At 62.8% G+C, this 17,390-nt stretch overlaps 1 protein-coding gene and 1 long non-coding RNA gene across 13 annotated transcripts in view; one reads left to right on the top strand and one right to left on the bottom strand.

Annotated features, from left to right (window-relative positions):
• Positions 1 to 17,390, bottom strand: part of Agpat3 (1-acylglycerol-3-phosphate O-acyltransferase 3) — a 67,586-nt gene that overhangs the window by 13,016 nt on the left and 37,180 nt on the right. For 5 of the 12 annotated variants that reach the window (XM_087208077.1, XM_004842496.4, XM_087208101.1 and 2 more), the window contains one exon: positions 2,550 to 2,776. In XM_087208077.1, the coding sequence (XP_087064203.1) occupies positions 2,550 to 2,727 (178 nt within the window). In that variant the 5' untranslated portion in view covers positions 2,728 to 2,776. Of the gene's footprint in view, positions 1 to 2,549; positions 2,777 to 2,994; positions 3,268 to 6,000; positions 6,439 to 7,589; positions 7,870 to 8,152; positions 8,384 to 13,873; positions 14,141 to 17,390 lie in introns of those variants that run through there. The other 7 variants (XM_087208089.1, XM_087208096.1, XM_004842493.4 and 4 more) reach the window with 7 other exon arrangements.
• On the top strand, positions 862 to 1,790 carry LOC147830305 (uncharacterized). The gene is made up of 2 exons (XR_015450131.1): positions 862 to 1,038; positions 1,392 to 1,790. It is a non-coding gene; the product is annotated as an uncharacterized LOC147830305 (long non-coding RNA).

Genomic DNA, 17,390 nt, shown 5'->3' with positions numbered 1-17,390 from the left:
AGGGTGACTGCTGTCCCACAGGTGCTGTGCCCAAGGGCAGGTCACTTGGCTACCAACAGCGGCAGCCTATGTGGGCAGACAGGAGTGAGTCCCTGTGACCCCGAGCTTAGGCTGGAAAAGCTGGGAAGTCATGTCCCCGAACCTTGGGGGACGCTTCTTCTGACTCTTGCTTGGGTGTTACATTCTGGTGCAAAAGTTTTACAGATTTAGACCAATGAGCAACGTGAGTCCTGCTTAGCCCCAGGGCTGGCCTGCTGGAGGGACTTCCCTGCTGCCCACTGCTTGCATAGGCAGAGGGCCATGGGTGCCAGGCAGCCCATGTGCTGCGACCCACCCTCACACCCTGGGGCTGCAGGCGCCGGCACCTGGGTGCCACCTGTGCTGAGAGCTGTGTCCATTGCTGTCCTGCCAGGAGCCCACAGGCCTGTGCCTGCTTCAGGGCAGATCGGGGATGCACACTGCCTGTCCAGGCCACAGGGGTGCACACAGCTTCTCCATGAGAATCTTTGGTCTGCAGAGTTCCAGGGCGAGAGGCCATGTGTCTCTGCCCAGCAAGGGTCCAAATGTGCCCAAGTCCCTTTCAGGGGGAGCTGCTGTTCGGTCCACACTGGGCAGGGGCCGTGCGTGCCGCCAGCTCCAGCACCCTGTGACTGCAGCCGTCGGAGAAGGGCGACCTCCCAGGATGGGACAGAACCGTCACGAGGCAGCCCCGTGCTTCTGGTGCTGGATGCCACCCCAGCCTTCCCCAAGGTCACTGCCGCCAGTCCTCAGCCGAGAGCCCCCTGAGGACAAGGCCAGGACTGCTGATGGCTCCCAGAGGTCAGCAGCAAGCGTGGGCATGGCGGTGGGGGTGGAGCCATGGCGCCTCCTGCCGCCTGGTGATGTGGTTGTCCTCTTGAAGGGACACTGTGGTGCGGCCACTTTGGGAAAGTCGGTGGCAAACTCCCGTCACGCACGGCCCAGCACGTCCATGCCCAGGAGAGGGGAACCCAGATGTGCTCAAACCAAAACCTGCGCCCACACGCACAACGGCCAAAGGTAGGGACAGCCTTGCTGACAGCCGGACAGACAGTTCACGTCCCCAGAAGGGGTGACATGTGGGACACGCCGCCCCAGGAAGCACCCAAGGACACGGTGCCCAGGGACAGGAGGCCACAGGCTGCAGAAGGCCCTCCACGCGTCCAGAGGCTGGTGGCCGCTGGGCTGGGCCAGGCGGGCTGGGGGTGGCTGCCAGCTGAGGGAGCTGCTCCTGGGGCCACAGCTCCCACAGGCTGAGTGCGGGGTGACTCCCCCTGCCCCGCTCTGAGTGGGGAAGCAACTCCACCAGGCTCTGAGCACAGTGCGGCTGCAGCAAGGTGCCGCTGTGCCTGATCCGGGCTGTCGCTTTGCAGGGGACCCCGAGACATGGATCGAGGCTGGTCCCGGGTCCAGCGAGCTCCCGTTCAGCTGGAGGACAGTCCCGGGCCTGCTCTGAGAGGACGCCCATGCAGGCACGGCCGAGACCGCCCTTTGTAAGGCTGCCTGTCAAGCACACGGTGCAGTTTAGCCCGGTGGGCTCCGCCGTCATGGACGTGATTGTTTAGATTCCCCTGTGGCCCAGACTCTTTGGATGCCATTCTTTCTTGAAATGTAGACCCTACTTTGGTGTTTTTTGTTTTTACTCAAGTCTATTCTGTTTCTTTTGGTTTTTCGAGACAGGATCTTGCTATGTATTACCAGTTCACCTTGAATTTGTGGTGATCCTCCTGCCCCAGCCTCCCGAGTGCTGGGATTACAGCTGTGCACCACCACGCCTAGTTCTCAAGTCTTTGTTTTACTTCATTCTTTCTCCTGAAAGGGTACTTTGCTGATGTCACTTCTGGGGCCATGGCAATTCTGCCTCCGTGGGCTGAGAGGTCCCTCGTGGCCCACCTACGTTGCTGCAGCCCCTCTGTCTGTGCACCCTGGTGGTCCCGGCTCGGCCTGGTGTCTAAGGCCTTCTTGTAGTCTCTGGTGGCTGTGATGTCACTGTGGGGGTGGACACTGTCACGCACATCTGCCCAAGTGTGATGGAGTGGGAGGCCCCGCGTCTGGCCACAGTGGGTTCCCTAGCGTGAGCCCAGGCTGGGCAGGCAACCCAGTGACGGAGCTGACTGCTCCTGGGCTTCTCTCTGCTCCTTTCTTTATGACATTTAGTCGCCTGTGTCTGCAGCACCTGGCTGCATTCCTTGTGGAGAGTCGGTGCCTGTGCATACACATCTTCATTCTGCCTTCGTTCCGGCCTCCCCTCTGCCCTCCTCCACCCGTCACTCCCTTCCCCTGTGCAGGAGCTCTACCTCCCTCCTTCCTGTTGTCTATTTTGCTCTGTGATGTATCTAAACTTTGGGTTTCACCCACAGCCCCAGGCTAAACCACGGGAAGGCGCCAGCTCCATGGTTCAGATGGCCCAGCGCAGGCCACCCCGGGCCCAACCAGGCTGGTCCTGCCCAGTGCGGGCTCCCACGTGCCCGTCCTGACCAGCCATGCCCACCCCACGCCAGGGGCCACAGCAGGAGAGCGGGGACACTCACGGCTCCAGAGGGAGTAGGCCAGACGGCAGTTGAGGCGGCGGTAGAGCTGCTTGTTGATGGGCCACAGGGCCAGTGTGCACAGTTGCGTGAAGTTAATGACCAGCCCACTCACCACGAAGACAAAGCCGATGAGCAGGTGCACGGCGAACTGCGTCTTCAGGTAGGCGAGCAGGCCCATGGTGCACGCTCAGGGCCGGGCACAGGGGCCCTCACTGAGGACAGCTGTCCTGCGGGAGCACCGGAGCTGGTCAGTGGGTGTGAGGAGATCACTGCGCCTGCCCAGGACTGCAGCCCTCCCGACACACATGCACAGGCACACGCACACATGCCACACTCACTGATGCCACGCCACACGCCAGCACACTAACGCCAGTCATAACCACATACATCACATACACCTCAACACACTAACATGATATCACACACACACCACAAGTACACTAACCAGTATAGTACACCACTGACATGCTCACGCGGTACCACACACCACGCATAGGAGCACGGAGGCAGAACACGCACAGACACACCGCACGTGTGCACCCACTCCTCGCCTCATAACAAGAGAGGGAGAGCAGCAGGAGCAAGACGCGCCCAGACGGCGACCGCCGCCAGGCGAAGGCATCGTGGGAGTTTCATTTCATCCACTCAGCATCTCTTGGAAAGATCAAAGCGCAGCGCAGCCCTGCGGGAGCAGCCCTGCCACATCTGCCTGCACCTCGCTGCCATGAAGCCTACGTGACAGCCTTTGGCTCTGGCACGGGTGACCGGGTGGCTGTCTGCCCATCCTTGGCAGTGCCCCTGGGGCGAGGGAGGCTGGCAGCTCCTACTTAATGGTGGCTCCGTGCTGCCTGGCACTGCCCTGTGATGCTGTGGGAACAGGAACAGCAGGGCCGTCAACCTCAGCCTGCCCCATGCCCCATGCTCGGTGCCCAGCCCGGGCTTGGGAAGGCACAGGCTCCTGGGTTGGCAGGGCAGCTCAAGGGCAAGCCCAGGGCACAGGAGAGCCCTGCCGTGGGCATCCACTGCCTGCTCCAGCCCTGGGCACTGCTCTGCCCTCTGCCTGGGGTGTGTGGGACGCCAGGTTCCCTGACCTGAGCACGAGAAGGTGCCTCCCGCACGCTGCAGGTGTGGCCCGGTGGGCGCTGTTGGGGGCTGGAGAGCTGTAGGCAGGGACAGGCCAGCATCCCTGCATGAGGCGCAGGGGACCTGAGCTTGCTGACCTGCTCCCAGGACAGACTGGCTGAGTGACGCGTCAGGACTTCCAGGCGAGTCATGAAGGGCCGCACCCGCCGGCCCTGGGTGCTCGCGTGTCAGGGGATGCATGAGCCACCAGACAAGTCCTCCAGGCCTGCCAGCCCTCAGGTGGCCACTGCCCTGTGGCCAGGGCCCCACCCTCTGGAGGCTGGGGGTTAGCTGTTGACTGTTCTATGCCACTGAGCTCGGTAACTTGTGAAGCTGCTACGGGAAATTAACTCTTTGCTCCAAATACAAAGGACGGAAAACAGAAAGAGACCATGTGGGCCTTCCAGGGCCTCGCTGTGTTCCGGGTCTGCCCACACACAGCCCACGTTCGCCTCCCAGACCTTGCGGGCGACGCTCCTCTGACCCGGCCTGCCAGCAGAGCAGCTGGGGCAGAGCGGCTAAGTGGCCCTCGCAGCACCACACAAGGGCGGCAGAGGAGCCGGGTCCCAGCCCAGACTATGAAGCCCCGGAGTCCACGCTCCTGACCGAGCCACCGAGGCAGACCCTCGGGCAGTCCCAGGTCACCAGCTCCTTCCACCTCAGAGCCATCACTGGCTCCTGCCTGGCTCTCTGACCCAGGAGACTGCACCCTGGCCCAGCTCAGGGCCAATCCAGCTCCACACAGACCTGCCGGCTCCATCACTGCAGAGGGTCCAGGAATCTGGTTTGTGAAATCCTCAGCAAATCACTTACGCACAACTACACTGTGACAAGTAGGGCCAAGTGGAAAAGCAAGTGCCGTCTGGCCACTCGTGGACAACGCTGGGCTTGGCCTGGGAAGATGGGACCACAGGGCGAAGAGGCGGGCCATCCCAGCTAGGGCCCAGGCTGCTGGCGGACAGGACTGACCCAGAAAGCTGGGAGAAACCCACACCGCTGGCCCACAGAGCCCAGCATCAGAGAAGTGGGGTCTCACCTCGCTAGGACCTGAGGGGCCTGCGAGGCCTTGAGATGAAAAAGCCCAGAAGCCATTTGTAAACACAACCGAAGCCTGCTAGATCCCCCAGCACCAGAACTAGACAAGCAAATTCTGCAGTTCCCTCAACAGGTAAGGGGCAGGAAGTGCTGAGATACAACACAAGGGCAGGAAGGGCCTGTCCTTGTCACAACCACCAAGCCTCAGGGGCTGCACGGCACCACAGGGCTCCGCAGGTACAGCCTGTGACACCACCAGGGGTCCGTGCTCCGTGACAGACGAGCATCTGAGTCCCACAGCCCCAGACAGACAGCCACGGGGCTGCCTCAGTCCGAGCCCCTGGACCATGCAGCTCACATGCACCCTCCGTGGGCACGGGACTTGGGTTTCTGCTGGACTTAGACACCATTAAAGGAAATAAAATACAGGACGAACTTAGAATGGTTCACCGGTGCCTAGGAATCTCAGCATCACAGATTCTCCTAGCATCTCTTTCTCAATCCATGACAAACAGGTACAATTAAAGGACAGCCCAAAGCCCCCGTCCGACGCTTGACAGGAGGTTTCCTGCCCGACGTTGCCCTGGCAGGGGACAGCAGTGTGTACCCCTGGGCTCTGCCCTTGGAGCCCCGCCTAGAGCTGAGCCCCACAGGCAGCCCCAGCCCCACCAGCTGGCCGGGGTGGCTACTCAGGCAGCCCCAGCCAGGGAGGGCCCAGGGCAGCAGACAGCCACCTGCATGCGAGAGAGGCTGGGTCCCCAGCTAGCCACCTGGGGAGCAGTTGGCGCCGTCTGTTACTGAGCCTTTGTCACTAATGGGTCCAGCCTGCGAGGCGCAGGTGCTGGACCAAGACTGCAGAGCACATGGCTCACACGCCCTGGGCACACAGGGGTGACACGGGGCGGCCAAGGTTGACTCCATCACCACCAGCCGCCTCACGGGCTCCTCGAGCGCAGCCACTGGAGAGGCCAGAGTCCCGAGCATGAGTCCCCAGGCCGCCAGGAGCAGGCGCCGCCAAGAGGGGGCCTCGCACTCGGTAAGAGGGTGCTGACGGGGTCCCCCACCTTCAGGACACGCTGAGCATCGTGCTGAAAGCAGAGGCCCACGCGGCCGGCGGCTGGAGGGGCCCAGGGACCCAGGGGCTGAGAATGAGGTCGCAGTGGTCACTTCCAGCCCATGAACCCTGAGAGGGTGGGGCGATGGGCCATGGAGGTGGGGCCACAGACCTGAGGACAGACCAGGCCCCGGTGCCACTGGGAAGGCAGCTGGTGGAAGACCCCAGCCCCCCACCTACCCCAGCCTCTGAGCTGCAGGGTGTTCTGATGGAGTCCTGGCCGAGCAGGGGCATGCTGGCTGGATGGGTGGGTGGAGGGTCATGCGCAGCTCCCAGGGTTGATGACTGCACAATGGCCCTGTGACAGCCACCCAGGCGAGGCAGTGCTTCCCACACCAGGGCAGTGGCAGGGCTGGCAGAAGCCTAGGCGTCCTGCTCCACACCATGATGGCGGTCGCTCTGAGGCATGGCGGGCATCGGCTCTCTCACAGAGCCACGTGAGAAGCAGGCTTCCGGTCACCCCAATGCAGGAAGCTTGTCCCCCACCCCAAACAGGAGCACTGATGGGCAGGCTGGGCGCGGTGGCACAAAGGCAACTGGCAAGTTAGCAAGACGGTCTTGAAATAAAGAATAAAAGGGCCGGGATGCAGCTCCGTGCACAGGGCCTGGGATCGGCCCCAGTCCTGCAATAAAAGGGGGACCGAATAAAGCCTGGCAAACTGCAACTTCGTGCCCTCCTTTGTTCCAGCAGTGATGACCTGCACCCCGGAGTCCAGGGTAGATGGAGCGGGCAGACTGATGGGACCCACTCCCAGGATGGCCCCCGCTGTCCCTTCCGTGGGACCCAGGTGCCATGGGGACGTCGGGAGACCCCGAGAGAGAGGCAGCTGGATGAGCCTGGGAGCTGGGCGGTGAGCAGAGACACAGCCCTCACAAAGGAGAGCACGGCTCTAACGAGCAGCCCGTCCCGGAGCCTCCCAGTCCTGCGAATCGCACGCAGCACAGGTGGGCAGCGCTGTCAGGGCTCGGAGCAGGCTGGGTGGGTTCCGAGGCACCATCGAGAGCCCACATGGTGCCACGGTGGGCAGCGTCGCTCACTCGGCCCTTGGTGGCCAGAGCTGGGTGCCCGGGCAGGCGCCAGGCTGGAGGCAGCACTCCCTGCCCTGCCCAAGGGTCCCTGTGGGGAGGGAAACAGGCCTGGACCTCAGGCAGGGCACAGGCAAGCGGTAAGTGTGACTGGCCCACTGGGCGCAGCGTGACGCAGACTCTGGCCGACAAGGAAGGCCCCTGGAGGACCGAGGAGACGCAGGGCCTCCTGCCCTGCCTGCCGCCTCCTGGGAGGCCCTGGGCCCAGTGACCCGTGCCTGAGTGCTCCCTGGGGGTGCAGCAAAGCCGCTGCGTGTTGACGGCAGCAGTGTGGGGTCCGCCCCGAGGCGCCTGCTCTGGAGCTGATTCTGAAAAGCCACATAAGTCAGGGCCTGAATCTCCCTGGTCCATGTCTTTCTTAGTGTGCTCTTTTCTTTTCTTTCCCCAAAGCCCCAAACGTTGACACCAACCTGCAGTTCGGCTCTGCGGTTTACCCAAGCGACCCCACCCACGGTGGCCAAGTTGGGGAGCTGAGGACGAGCACTGTGTGCACCCCACCCTGGCCACCAGCTCCTGAGCAGCCTGGCTTTCTATGCTTTGGGGAACAAATTTCTGTCTCCCCCTCAGGTGGTGCCACTCAGAGAGCCCCTCAGAGCAGCCTGGGCCTGTCCCACCCACCCTTTGCTAATGGAGAGTGCTGTCCCCAGCCGTGGCAGGGACTCCAGGCCACACGAGCTCCTTACCTCCCTCTTCTCCGTCCTTCGCTCCTGCTCTGGACTTGGGGCAGCTAGGGCCCGGGCTGAGGGACTGGTGGCCTCCTGCCCAGCAGCCGGCAGGACACGGGACTGCCAGTTACGGCCCTGCCACGTCCCGGAGCAGGGTCACACCCAGAGTGCCAAGTGGGTGAAAGGTCAGGCCAGGCAGAGGCTGCAGCACAGGTCTTGGCCATGTGGCCCGGGGCTTAGCCTCTAGCAGCCCCGTTGGTAGACACCGTGCCCCTGGGTGACATCAGAGCGCAGAGCGGCGCTGCAGAACAGCGCTGCCCCTTGGCTAATGTCTCTTCCCTCGCCTGCCTGGTCTCTGCCTTTCCCACCTCGCCTCCTCCAGGGGGCGCCACCACTTCACACCCATGCCCACCGCAGGCTGCCCTGAAGGAGAGGGGTGCCAGGCGGGGCTGCAGCAAAGCTGGAGGGCACAGCACTGTCCCCAGCACTCTGTACCGCACCTTGGCCACATGATCTGGGGCCTGGCTCCCTCCTCCAGGCCCGGCTTCCAGGGCACCAGGGTGGGGGTGGGAGCTACTCACCCGGTACCTAGGCTCGGCCAGGGCCTGGCACACAGCAGGCGGCCGATGAGGCCAGCGGGAGCGGGGGAGAGGAAGGGCACTTCTGGAGTACGCAGCTGACACCAAGGGACAACCAGGGCTGGGCGATGGGCGGGCTTCAAGGACACCCCCTCCGCACCACAGACGTGCCGCCTGCAGCTCCCACACCCCCCACTCTGCCCACAGAGCTGCACCCGGGGGCCTGGGAAACCGAGGAGAGCGAACGGCCAGCAGGAGCCAGCAGGCCAGCCGACCACGCTCCTCCCCACATTACAGGCTTCCTGACTGCACCGTGCACCCCAGGGACGGGCGGGTGCTGCAGCCAGGACAACAACTCCTCGGCTTCAGAAGACTCATTTCCAGGACAACCGCCGGGCTCTGCTCACAGAGCTCCGCACACAGTCACTGCACGCCTCGGTGTCTGTCCACGGGTACTTTCAACCAGGACACACGCCCAAGCCTGGCCACTGCTCAAACTGTGTAGTTTGGGCGCAGTCCCAAGGAGACTCAAACTTCAGCCGTGGTTCTCCTAGTCTTCCCTGGGCCCCTCCCTCCCCACAAAAATGTGGCTGAAATCGGCTACCTCACTGGCAAGAACGGGCTGGCTTTCAAGCCTCTTACTGTCCTCACGCCTGCACAGCCCTGGCTGCAGCGCCGCGCGCTGACCACCTGCCTCCCAAAGACCCCGAGGCATGCAAGGCATGAAGACAAAAACTAGGGCTGTCCCAAATGACACACAAGGTTTCAAAAGATTTAACTTCTATTCCTTTTTTGTGAACAAGATGTAGTCTTTTTAAGGATGTAGTCCAGCATAACAGGAAGGACTCAATCAAGTGAAGAGGAAAATGCAGGGACAAAAGGAAATGATTTGATTCTGGCGCAAAGAAAAAGTGCAGGAACTTTCTAGATGCCTGGAAAGAAAATGATCAAATTAGAACAGGAAGTTGGAGAAATATTTTTAAGAAAAAGTGGATTGTGTTCAGTAAAAGTATAATTAAAGGGATGGAAGTTTTTTATATTGAAGAATGCAATGTGTTTCTTTCCTCAAAAATAAAACACAAGGGGCTGGAAATATAGCTCAGTGGTGCTGCCGCCTGCCTCAAAAGTGTAAGGTCCTGAGTTCAATCCCCGGTACTGCAAAAACAAAAAACCCACACAAAGCTGGGCATGGTGGCATGTGCTGGGAGTCTGAGTTGTTTGGAAGGATGAAGCAGGAGGATTGCTCAAGCCCAGGAGCTCAAGGCCAGCCTGGCAACATAGCAAGACCCCATCAGAGAGAGAGACAGAGACAGAGAGACAGAGGTTGAGGTGGGGATCAAGATTTCTCAAGTCCTGTGCAGAGAGAGTAGGTCCAAGTGCAGAGCAAATCGACATGGGGCGTGACTTCCACAACCTCTGAATGACCTGCTTCAGGACTGCAGCCAGGCTTCTGCACAGCCTGGGTCTCGGCCCAGGCCTCAGGCCCCAGGCCTCAGGCCCCAGGCCCCAGGCCCCAGCCCCCAGTCAGGCACCCCGAAGTCTGCCCCACACACCACGGGGCACATTGCAGGCGACCCGGGCCGGGGCACTCAGGCTGCACTCCAGTCCCATCCTGGCTCCATGTCTGGGCCACGGCCCAAGCATGAAAGTTCCCCTTTCCCATCTGAGGGTGAGAATAGCAAGCTGCCTCTGCCACGTGTGCTTCGGGCAGCTCTGAGGAGCGGCAGAGTGTGCCTGGGCACAGGTGTCACGGGCAGCACAGCGGTCCCTTGGTCACCCCCACCCCAGCCTTGTCCATAGCCTGGAATCTGCCCAGTCCCCGTCTGCCAACTCAGGATCGAGACCAGCAAACCAAGAAGCTGTTCCCCAAAAAACACTGGATCGGGGACCATGTGAGGTGTTTGTGAAATGGCACAATTCAGCCACTAATCCCAAGAAAGGACTCAATACACAAGGGTCCCCTGGAAACTCCCAACCAGGGCACCGTGTGGTCTGTCACGTCCTGAAGACGGCCACACCTGCTCCCCAGAAAGGCTCCCAGCCCTGGCTCTGTGAAGCTCTGGCATTGCCTGCATCGAGCTGCACTAGCCCAGATTCACTCCCCGAAGGCATCTACGTCAGCAAGGCTTTATTCACACTTGGGCACGCACATGAGTGTGCACCTCTTCCTGCAGGGCAGCTATGGTCATGGATCACGCACGCATGTGCATGGCCACTGCAGTCACACGATAGCTTCTGGTGCCAGCTCCTCTTCCTCAAGGAGACAGGGCTAACTGTGGATCCCGGCACCCACACACGTGTGCGCACGGCCGGCCCAGAAGGGAGAAGCAGGGCTTCTGGAGGGCGGCCTGGAAGGCTGCTGAGGTGTCACTGTGCAGTGACTCTCGGTGGGATGAGTTGTTCTTTTGTTATCTTCTTTTTCAACAGGGTTTTGCCCAAGTGAGTGCACAAAAAGATTTAGCAACAAGGTCAATTCACTTCAAAGTTTAAGGTGGCAGGAAAAGCAACGAAGCTCCTCCTGCTCTCACCCTAACAGAAGGCACCAGCCCTGGACAAGGCCGCCCCCCACCCAGGGCCCCCGCTGTTTGGGGCCTAGGTCGGATGGCCTCGGGCAGCTCCAGCGGTGTGTGGCGTGGAGCAGGCCCTGGGAGTGTGGTAGGGTAGTGTCTACCCTACTAGTTTATCGACTCAAAGCACACCTGCTTTCCTGGCCCAGGGTGCACTGCAGGGAGCTCTGGTCATCGTGACGTCTGCAGCAGTGACTGCAGACACTGTCCTGAGCACAGGCGGGCCCTGCATGGCCCCCTTGGTGCTACCGCCACACCTGTCCCTGCCCAGGCCCCACCCCTGAGGGTCGCTCCTGGAGCCTGGGAATCCCTCACCGGCCTCGTCCCAAACCCTGCACAGGGCACAGCACCCTTCCCTCTAGCGCCTAGCTCACCCCACCCCTCTGCTCTTCTCCTTTGGCTTTGATAAATCATCTCGATCACATTTCCATGAACCCGAGGGTCGAAGGAAGAAGCCTAAAGGCCCTAAAGGCCCTCGACGCTGGGCACCGCAGAGGTGTGCACAGGTCTGGCCTGGAAGCCGCAGAGCCCAGAGCACCACTCTGTCTGGGCCACTGTCCTTCCCGGGGAGCAGGCAGGTGCAGTGGGCACACTGGCCTGCACCCGAGGGTCCCCAGAAGCCCTGTGACCACGCCCACGGTCAGGGCTCAGCCCCCTGCTCAGGCCCCACCCGCAGCCATCCTCACTTCTGCAGAGGCAGGACGGGCATGTGGCCCCACTGTAGGGCCAGACCTGGGGACCACGGAGCATCCTATCTGACCCAGGTGGGCTGAGTGCTTGAGGACCCCGCGCCTCCCCAGGACAGACATGACGACGGACCGACCTGCCCCATGCTCAGTTCAGACTGTGGACCAGCTCACCCAGACCCAGGGGGATGGAGCAGGACAAGCGTGGGCACGGGCAGAGGACCACAGCCCCCAGTGCCAAGCACGAGTTCTCAGGAAGGCACCGAGCCTATGGCCCCAGGATACACACTGACCCTGCGAGCCACCTTCAGCTGTGACCCCAGCTACCCAGGAGGCTGAGGCAGGAGGACAGCACTTTTAAAACCAGCCTGGGCAACTTAGTGAGAACTTGTCTCAAAACACGTTTTTAAAAGGGGCTGGGCTTGCTGGGCGTGTGTGAGAGCCAGGGCTCCATCCCCAGTGCTGAGAGACTGAAAGGAGGGAGGGAGGGAAGGAAAGGAGGAGAGGAAAAGCCTTTGGTCAGAGGGGCACCAAGGGCCTCCAAGGGTGGACAAGCTCCCGCCACCTGCGGGGTCCCGGCTGGGAGTGTGCAGCAGAAGCCTCAGCCACACTCACCAGTAGAAGTAATAGGCCAGGGCAGCGGCCACCAGCGCGGTGCAGACGCCTGAGAAGAGGCAGGTGGAGGAGTTGGCCGGCATCTTCCGCCCTCGGTCTGTGCACCTCACAAACTTGGGGAGCAGGCGCTGGCAAGGGAGCAGGGTCGACTCCGCCCAGAGGGTAAGGGTAGAAACCAAGGCCGAGATTAGGGCCGGGCCTGCACCAGCCTCGGACCTGACAGGCAGTGCAGCGTGGGGCAGAGAGGGAGACAAGCCTCTGGGGGCCACCGTCCCGCCAGGGACCCCTCAGTGACAGCAGGACGTACCACAGCGGACACACAGCAAAGACCCGGCCTCTGCTGCCACGCAGGTGCCCACTAATCCAGTAAGCGGCTTTCCCGGGAGCTGCTGTCGGCAGGAGTGTCAAGGCTGGCCGGGCACCCTGACCCCAGGCTCGGGCGGGGCTCCAGTGGGGCAGCCAAGGAGGCCGGCTCTGCGGTCCTGGGTGCCCCACAGTGGACACACGTCCTGGATGTGCTGCAGTTCCAGGCTCCGCAGGCCTCCCCCGGCCCAAGACCTCCCCTGCAATGCCGGCTCCCGGCTCCAGACACTGCATCCGCACCCCTGTCCCAGGCACAGAGAGCAGGGACCTCTCATTCCGCCGAGGGTTGGTATCCAGATGGCGCCTCCCAGCCCGAATCCTGAGACCCTAAGCAGCTCAGAGCAGAGCGGGAGGAGGCTGAACTGGGAGGACACCACAGACCAGGGCCAGGGCTGCCCTGCCAGGGACCTCCCTGTGGACGGAAGGCTCTCACGCATCAGGCAGCGACCAGGCCCGGCCAGGGTCAGTGCGTCTTCTGTGGCACTGCACACAGCGCCTCCTCCCACCTGACTGTGCCCAGCCCCATGAGGCCCAGGTCAGCCGCTCACATCTCCTCACACTCAGTGGGCTCACATCACGACCCATGCAAGACCAGCAGCTCCACCAGGTCCCCTGCAGCCCGGCACAGGGCTGTGCAGGGCCGGGCGACCATCACACGGCGCGTGCAGACCTCGGCATCACCCAGCAGACTTCAGAGGTCACGTGGCCCCTGACTCCGGCCTCCCAGGGGCTCCCATCCAACCCAGGGAAGGGTGCGGGGCCTGCTCCACGGGAGAGAGGAGCACGGTGCCATGGGACCAACAAACACTCCCTTAGCTCAGGGACTCCGTGAGAGACAGAGGCAGAAGCAGAGACGCGGAGAGACCTGCACATCCGCCGCGTGTGGGGCCCTCATGGCCTCCGCCGGCCACTTCTCCCCTCAGCGCAGCAGACACAACTGGCACGAGGCCGGGTCGCCCTCACGCTGTCCTCCGAAACCCCGCCTGTGGGTGACCCCACCGGTCCAAACTGGGGCTGGTGGTGGCTCAGGGACGCTCGAGAGCTGGAGGGCGTCTGCCTCCTACTCCCTGACACAGCCGCCCTGGGTTGGCCAGCCCAGCATACGGGTCCCAGAGACCCTGGACGCAGGGGTCCCTCATCCCCTCTGCCTGGGGACAGTCGTGCCCAGCCTCGGGCAGGTCTCCACACCCCACACTCAGGGAAACGGGCCCACGGAGCCACAGGGAGCAGCTGTCTTCGTGTGGCTCTGGGCACTCAGCGCGCGGGAGACACACCTGTCACCGCACCAGGGCCTCCCCGACACTGACCCGGCTAATGAGCCCACAGGGACTCGCCACTTACCGCCTGTTTACCCAGATTTCGCTCAACCCTAGCCCAGTCAGGAGGCCATGGCAGAAGGGACCATGGACGGAGGGACACAGCCCGCACTCCGGGCCCTCCCCAGGCCTCTCTGGCTCTGCGAGGTTCTCACGGGCCAGGCTGCCCCCACACACCTCTGCACCCTGATGTGAAAGGTCAGATGCTGAAGGCAGGCTTCGGGCACTCTCTGCACTGGGGACGCACACGCCAGAGCAGCTTCTCACCCCTGGGCCCAGCTCTGCACAGCCCTCCCTGCAGGGCACAGAAGCATTGACCCACAAGTGCAGACAGAACCCAGGTCCCCAGCGTGAACAGCACCGCTGGGGTCGCTCAGATGGCGGCAGAGGCTTCAGCAGGCAGCCAGCGGCGGATCTCAGGACGGGTGGTAAACAGCTCAGCCCACACTGGGGCCAAGGCGGCAGGTTACCAAGCAAACCAAACAAGAGTAAACAGAGAGGTGTGAGGGAGACCCACTCCCGCTCTGGCTCGGCTGCACTGGGAAATCTGTGTGTGGCAGGCAAGCGCCCCTGGGGGCGGGGGGTGGCACTGCATGGGCAGGAATGTGCTTATTTCTGGGACGCTGCAGGTCTGCACAGATTGGTGACTGTCCCCAGTCATGTGGCCTTGGAAGGGCAGCCACGGTCCGGCAGGGACAGCACCAGGGGACACGCGGCCTCGGGGGCCAGCAGGAGCCCCAGTGGGTGCTAGGGAAGCAGAGAGGACCAGAGCCTGGTGTGTTTCTGTGACCAGGGCTCCAGCTTGAGGCTCATCTCAGGACAACTCCTATCTGAGACGAAATTCTCTCAAACAAAATGGTTTTTCAGACCTGAAATCTGTCCGACTGACAGCTCCTGTGACTTCCACGAGCTCCTAACTGAAGTTTCCGTCAGACCCCAGCTCTTCAGGGTCTGGACCCTCCTCAGCCCAGAGAGCGGCCACCCAGCTCTCCCGCACTCAGAGCTGGGGCTGCAGGGCGCTGGGACACCCTGAGCTCCATCCTCTCCCAGGGCCGGCAGCAGCCAAAGTGGAGCCTGGACAGACAGACCCCGCCACGCATGGGGAGGCAGAGAGAGCTCTTCCAGGCTGGAAGGAGTGCGAAGCGCGGGCATGGTGTGTGCTTTGTGAGTGTCAAACCACCCTGCCCCAGGCTGCACCCACCGAGCTGCATCCCCACAGTGCAGGGGACGACACTGCTGAGCCCTGCACCCCTCTTGAGGACCTGGGACTCCCTCGAGAGGAACGGTGCCTCACCTGGGGCTTGGAGTCCTTGCAGGAAGAGCCCAAGAGCTGAAGCAGGAACAAAGCATCCTGAGGCCACATGGCACCTTCCGGAGCACGACAGCCACACAGAGGGTCCGGCTTGGAAGCTGGAGCCAGGCTGGATAGCAGTGGGCACAGCAGGAGCAGGGAGGCGTCCCCTTCCCAGGGGAAGGAGGTGCGCAGGAAAGTGGCCTTGTCAGAGGACGCCCCGCCTGTCCCTTCCCAAACCCCCTCTCGCTCCCCTCCAGGCCAGAGGATGGCCTCAGTCGCTCAGGCCTCTTGCCGGTGCGGGTCCCCTACTTCCACCAAGTCACCTGCCAGGAACCCGGGGCTTACCCGGCTGTGGCCTCCCGACCTGAGGGATGCTCCCCCAGGTGCAGTGAGGAGGAGGCTGCACGGGGCTGCTGAGGGTCCCCACGGAGGGCCCGGTGCCCAGGGCCGTCTCAGGAGAAGCTCCAGCCGCCCCTGCAGGGCATCTCTCGCCCTAACCCTAGGCCCTGGCCCGTGTGGCTGCTGCCTGTGTCGCCATCTGCCTGCAACCAGTCCGTCCTTCTCACCCTGTGGCTGTGGGGCCAACTCTGCCCACAGGGCCCACGATGAGCTGCACCCCGAGGTCAGGTGCAAGCCTGCGCCTCCACAGGTCAGCCCCAAAGCGTGCCCTCAGGGGCCTTTCCACAGGGTGCACCCCACTCCTGGCTCACAGCTGCCCCTTCCCAGGGCACAGGACAGCAGGGCCTCCTGGGACCCTCAGCCCCCACACAGAGGCCGAAGGGAGTGCCCAGCCCTCGCCACATGAAGGCTCTCAGCCTCGATGCTCTCAGCCTCCGTGGTGTCTGCTGAGCGGCCACTTGTACTTGCAGAGGTCCTGGGGAGGGGTCTGCTGGCAGTGCACGAGTCCCTGGCGGCCAGTGGGGCAGCCTGCAGAGTGCCCACCCTCAGAGCGCCTTCTCAGGTGCAGTGGTCATGTGGCGGCCTACCCTGGCATAGCTGCCTGAGCTGCAGGGCTTTCAGCTCGGGGGGGCGGGGGCACTGATGCCATGGCCTCCGGCGACCAGGAACACAGGAGGATGCTTCCCCACCCCACAGCCCCACACCGTGTCCACTGCGCCCAGCTCCAGAGAGGAGGCGGTACCACATGCTCACCCCTGCCTCTGCCTCTCCTCCTCAAGTCCCGAGGGCATCACACTGACCTAGCTCCCGGCACCCTGACCACAAACTCTTGTTTATAGAGAAGCTGGCCCTCGTGCAGGGGCCACAGTGTCCCCTGCGATGCTGCCTTCCTGTCCCACTACAGTGGCCTCGGTCAGGCCCGGGACAAAGGTCACGTGGCTCTGGCTGGGCCGGCAGGGCTGTGGCTCAGCGAAGCCAGCAGACAGCAAGCATCCTGCCACCTAAGGAACGGAGTCCCTCCGCCCTCTGCCCTGCTTCCTGTGGGATGGCAGCCAGGGTACCAGCTCCACAACCATTCTGTCCTGTCCCGTCCCGCTGCACCCCGTCCTGCTGCACCCCACCCTGCCAACCCCACAAGCCATGCCAGCCTGGCCTCAGGCAGCCACGTCTGCATCCACGTCCATAGGCCCAGAGCTCCAGGGCCCTGGCTGCACCTGCTTCCCACTAGCCCTGGGGATGGTGCCCCTCTGGCTCCTGCGCTCTGGTCTCCTTGGGGGTAGCAGCTCTGCGTTAGGTCCCAGGCCCCCCAGCAGGCCCTGCATGCTCTCTACAGCTGTGCAACCCTCACCTGGCCTCCCGGCCCTGGACACCACAAGGCTAAGTGCAGCACTGAGTGCCAACACCAGCCACTGCCTGGCCGCTCGCCGGCTGTCTCTCCCCAGGAAGTGTGGCGAGGGCCAGCGCTTCACAGGGCTGGGACTGGAGTGGAGTGGGCTGCTCATCCAGGGTGGCAGAGGCTGAGAGCTGATGCAAAAGAGAAGCACAAGCAGTCAGTCTACAAACACCTGGTAAACACAAGAGGCCAGGGACCAGAATCCACAGGGAGAGGCGATGGGAGCCAGAGGAAAGAACTCTGCAGCAGGAGGCCCAGGAGCTGGTCCAAGGGCTCCTGAGGAGCCACTGCTTCAGGGTGGGTGGACAGCCAAGCAGAGCCTGCCACAGATGCACTCGGGCTCCTCTTGCAGGAGCGGGCCAGGAAGACAGGGAGCAAGCAGAGTCTGGGCACAATCGAGCTGTCCCTCGGCAGAACCCTCAGGACAGCCTGTGCCCGCTGCAGCCCCGGACGCACCATGAGCAGTGCAGAGCATGCAGGGTGAAGCCCACATCAAACAGCCCTCACCCAACCGGGCTTGTCCAAAATGCCCCCTGGGGAGCTGAGGTCAAGGCGCTGAAGAGCCGTTCTCTGGGCTCTGGACCGGGTGCGGGGTCACTCAGAGCCTC

The sequence above is a fragment of the Heterocephalus glaber genome, unplaced genomic scaffold, assembly GCF_053883595.1.
Source record: "Heterocephalus glaber isolate CG9 unplaced genomic scaffold, H.glaber_assembly_v1.0 deba00000122, whole genome shotgun sequence".
NCBI classification, from domain to species: Eukaryota; Metazoa; Chordata; class Mammalia; order Rodentia; family Bathyergidae; genus Heterocephalus; species Heterocephalus glaber.
This window is presented reverse-complemented; position numbering and strand designations above follow the sequence as displayed.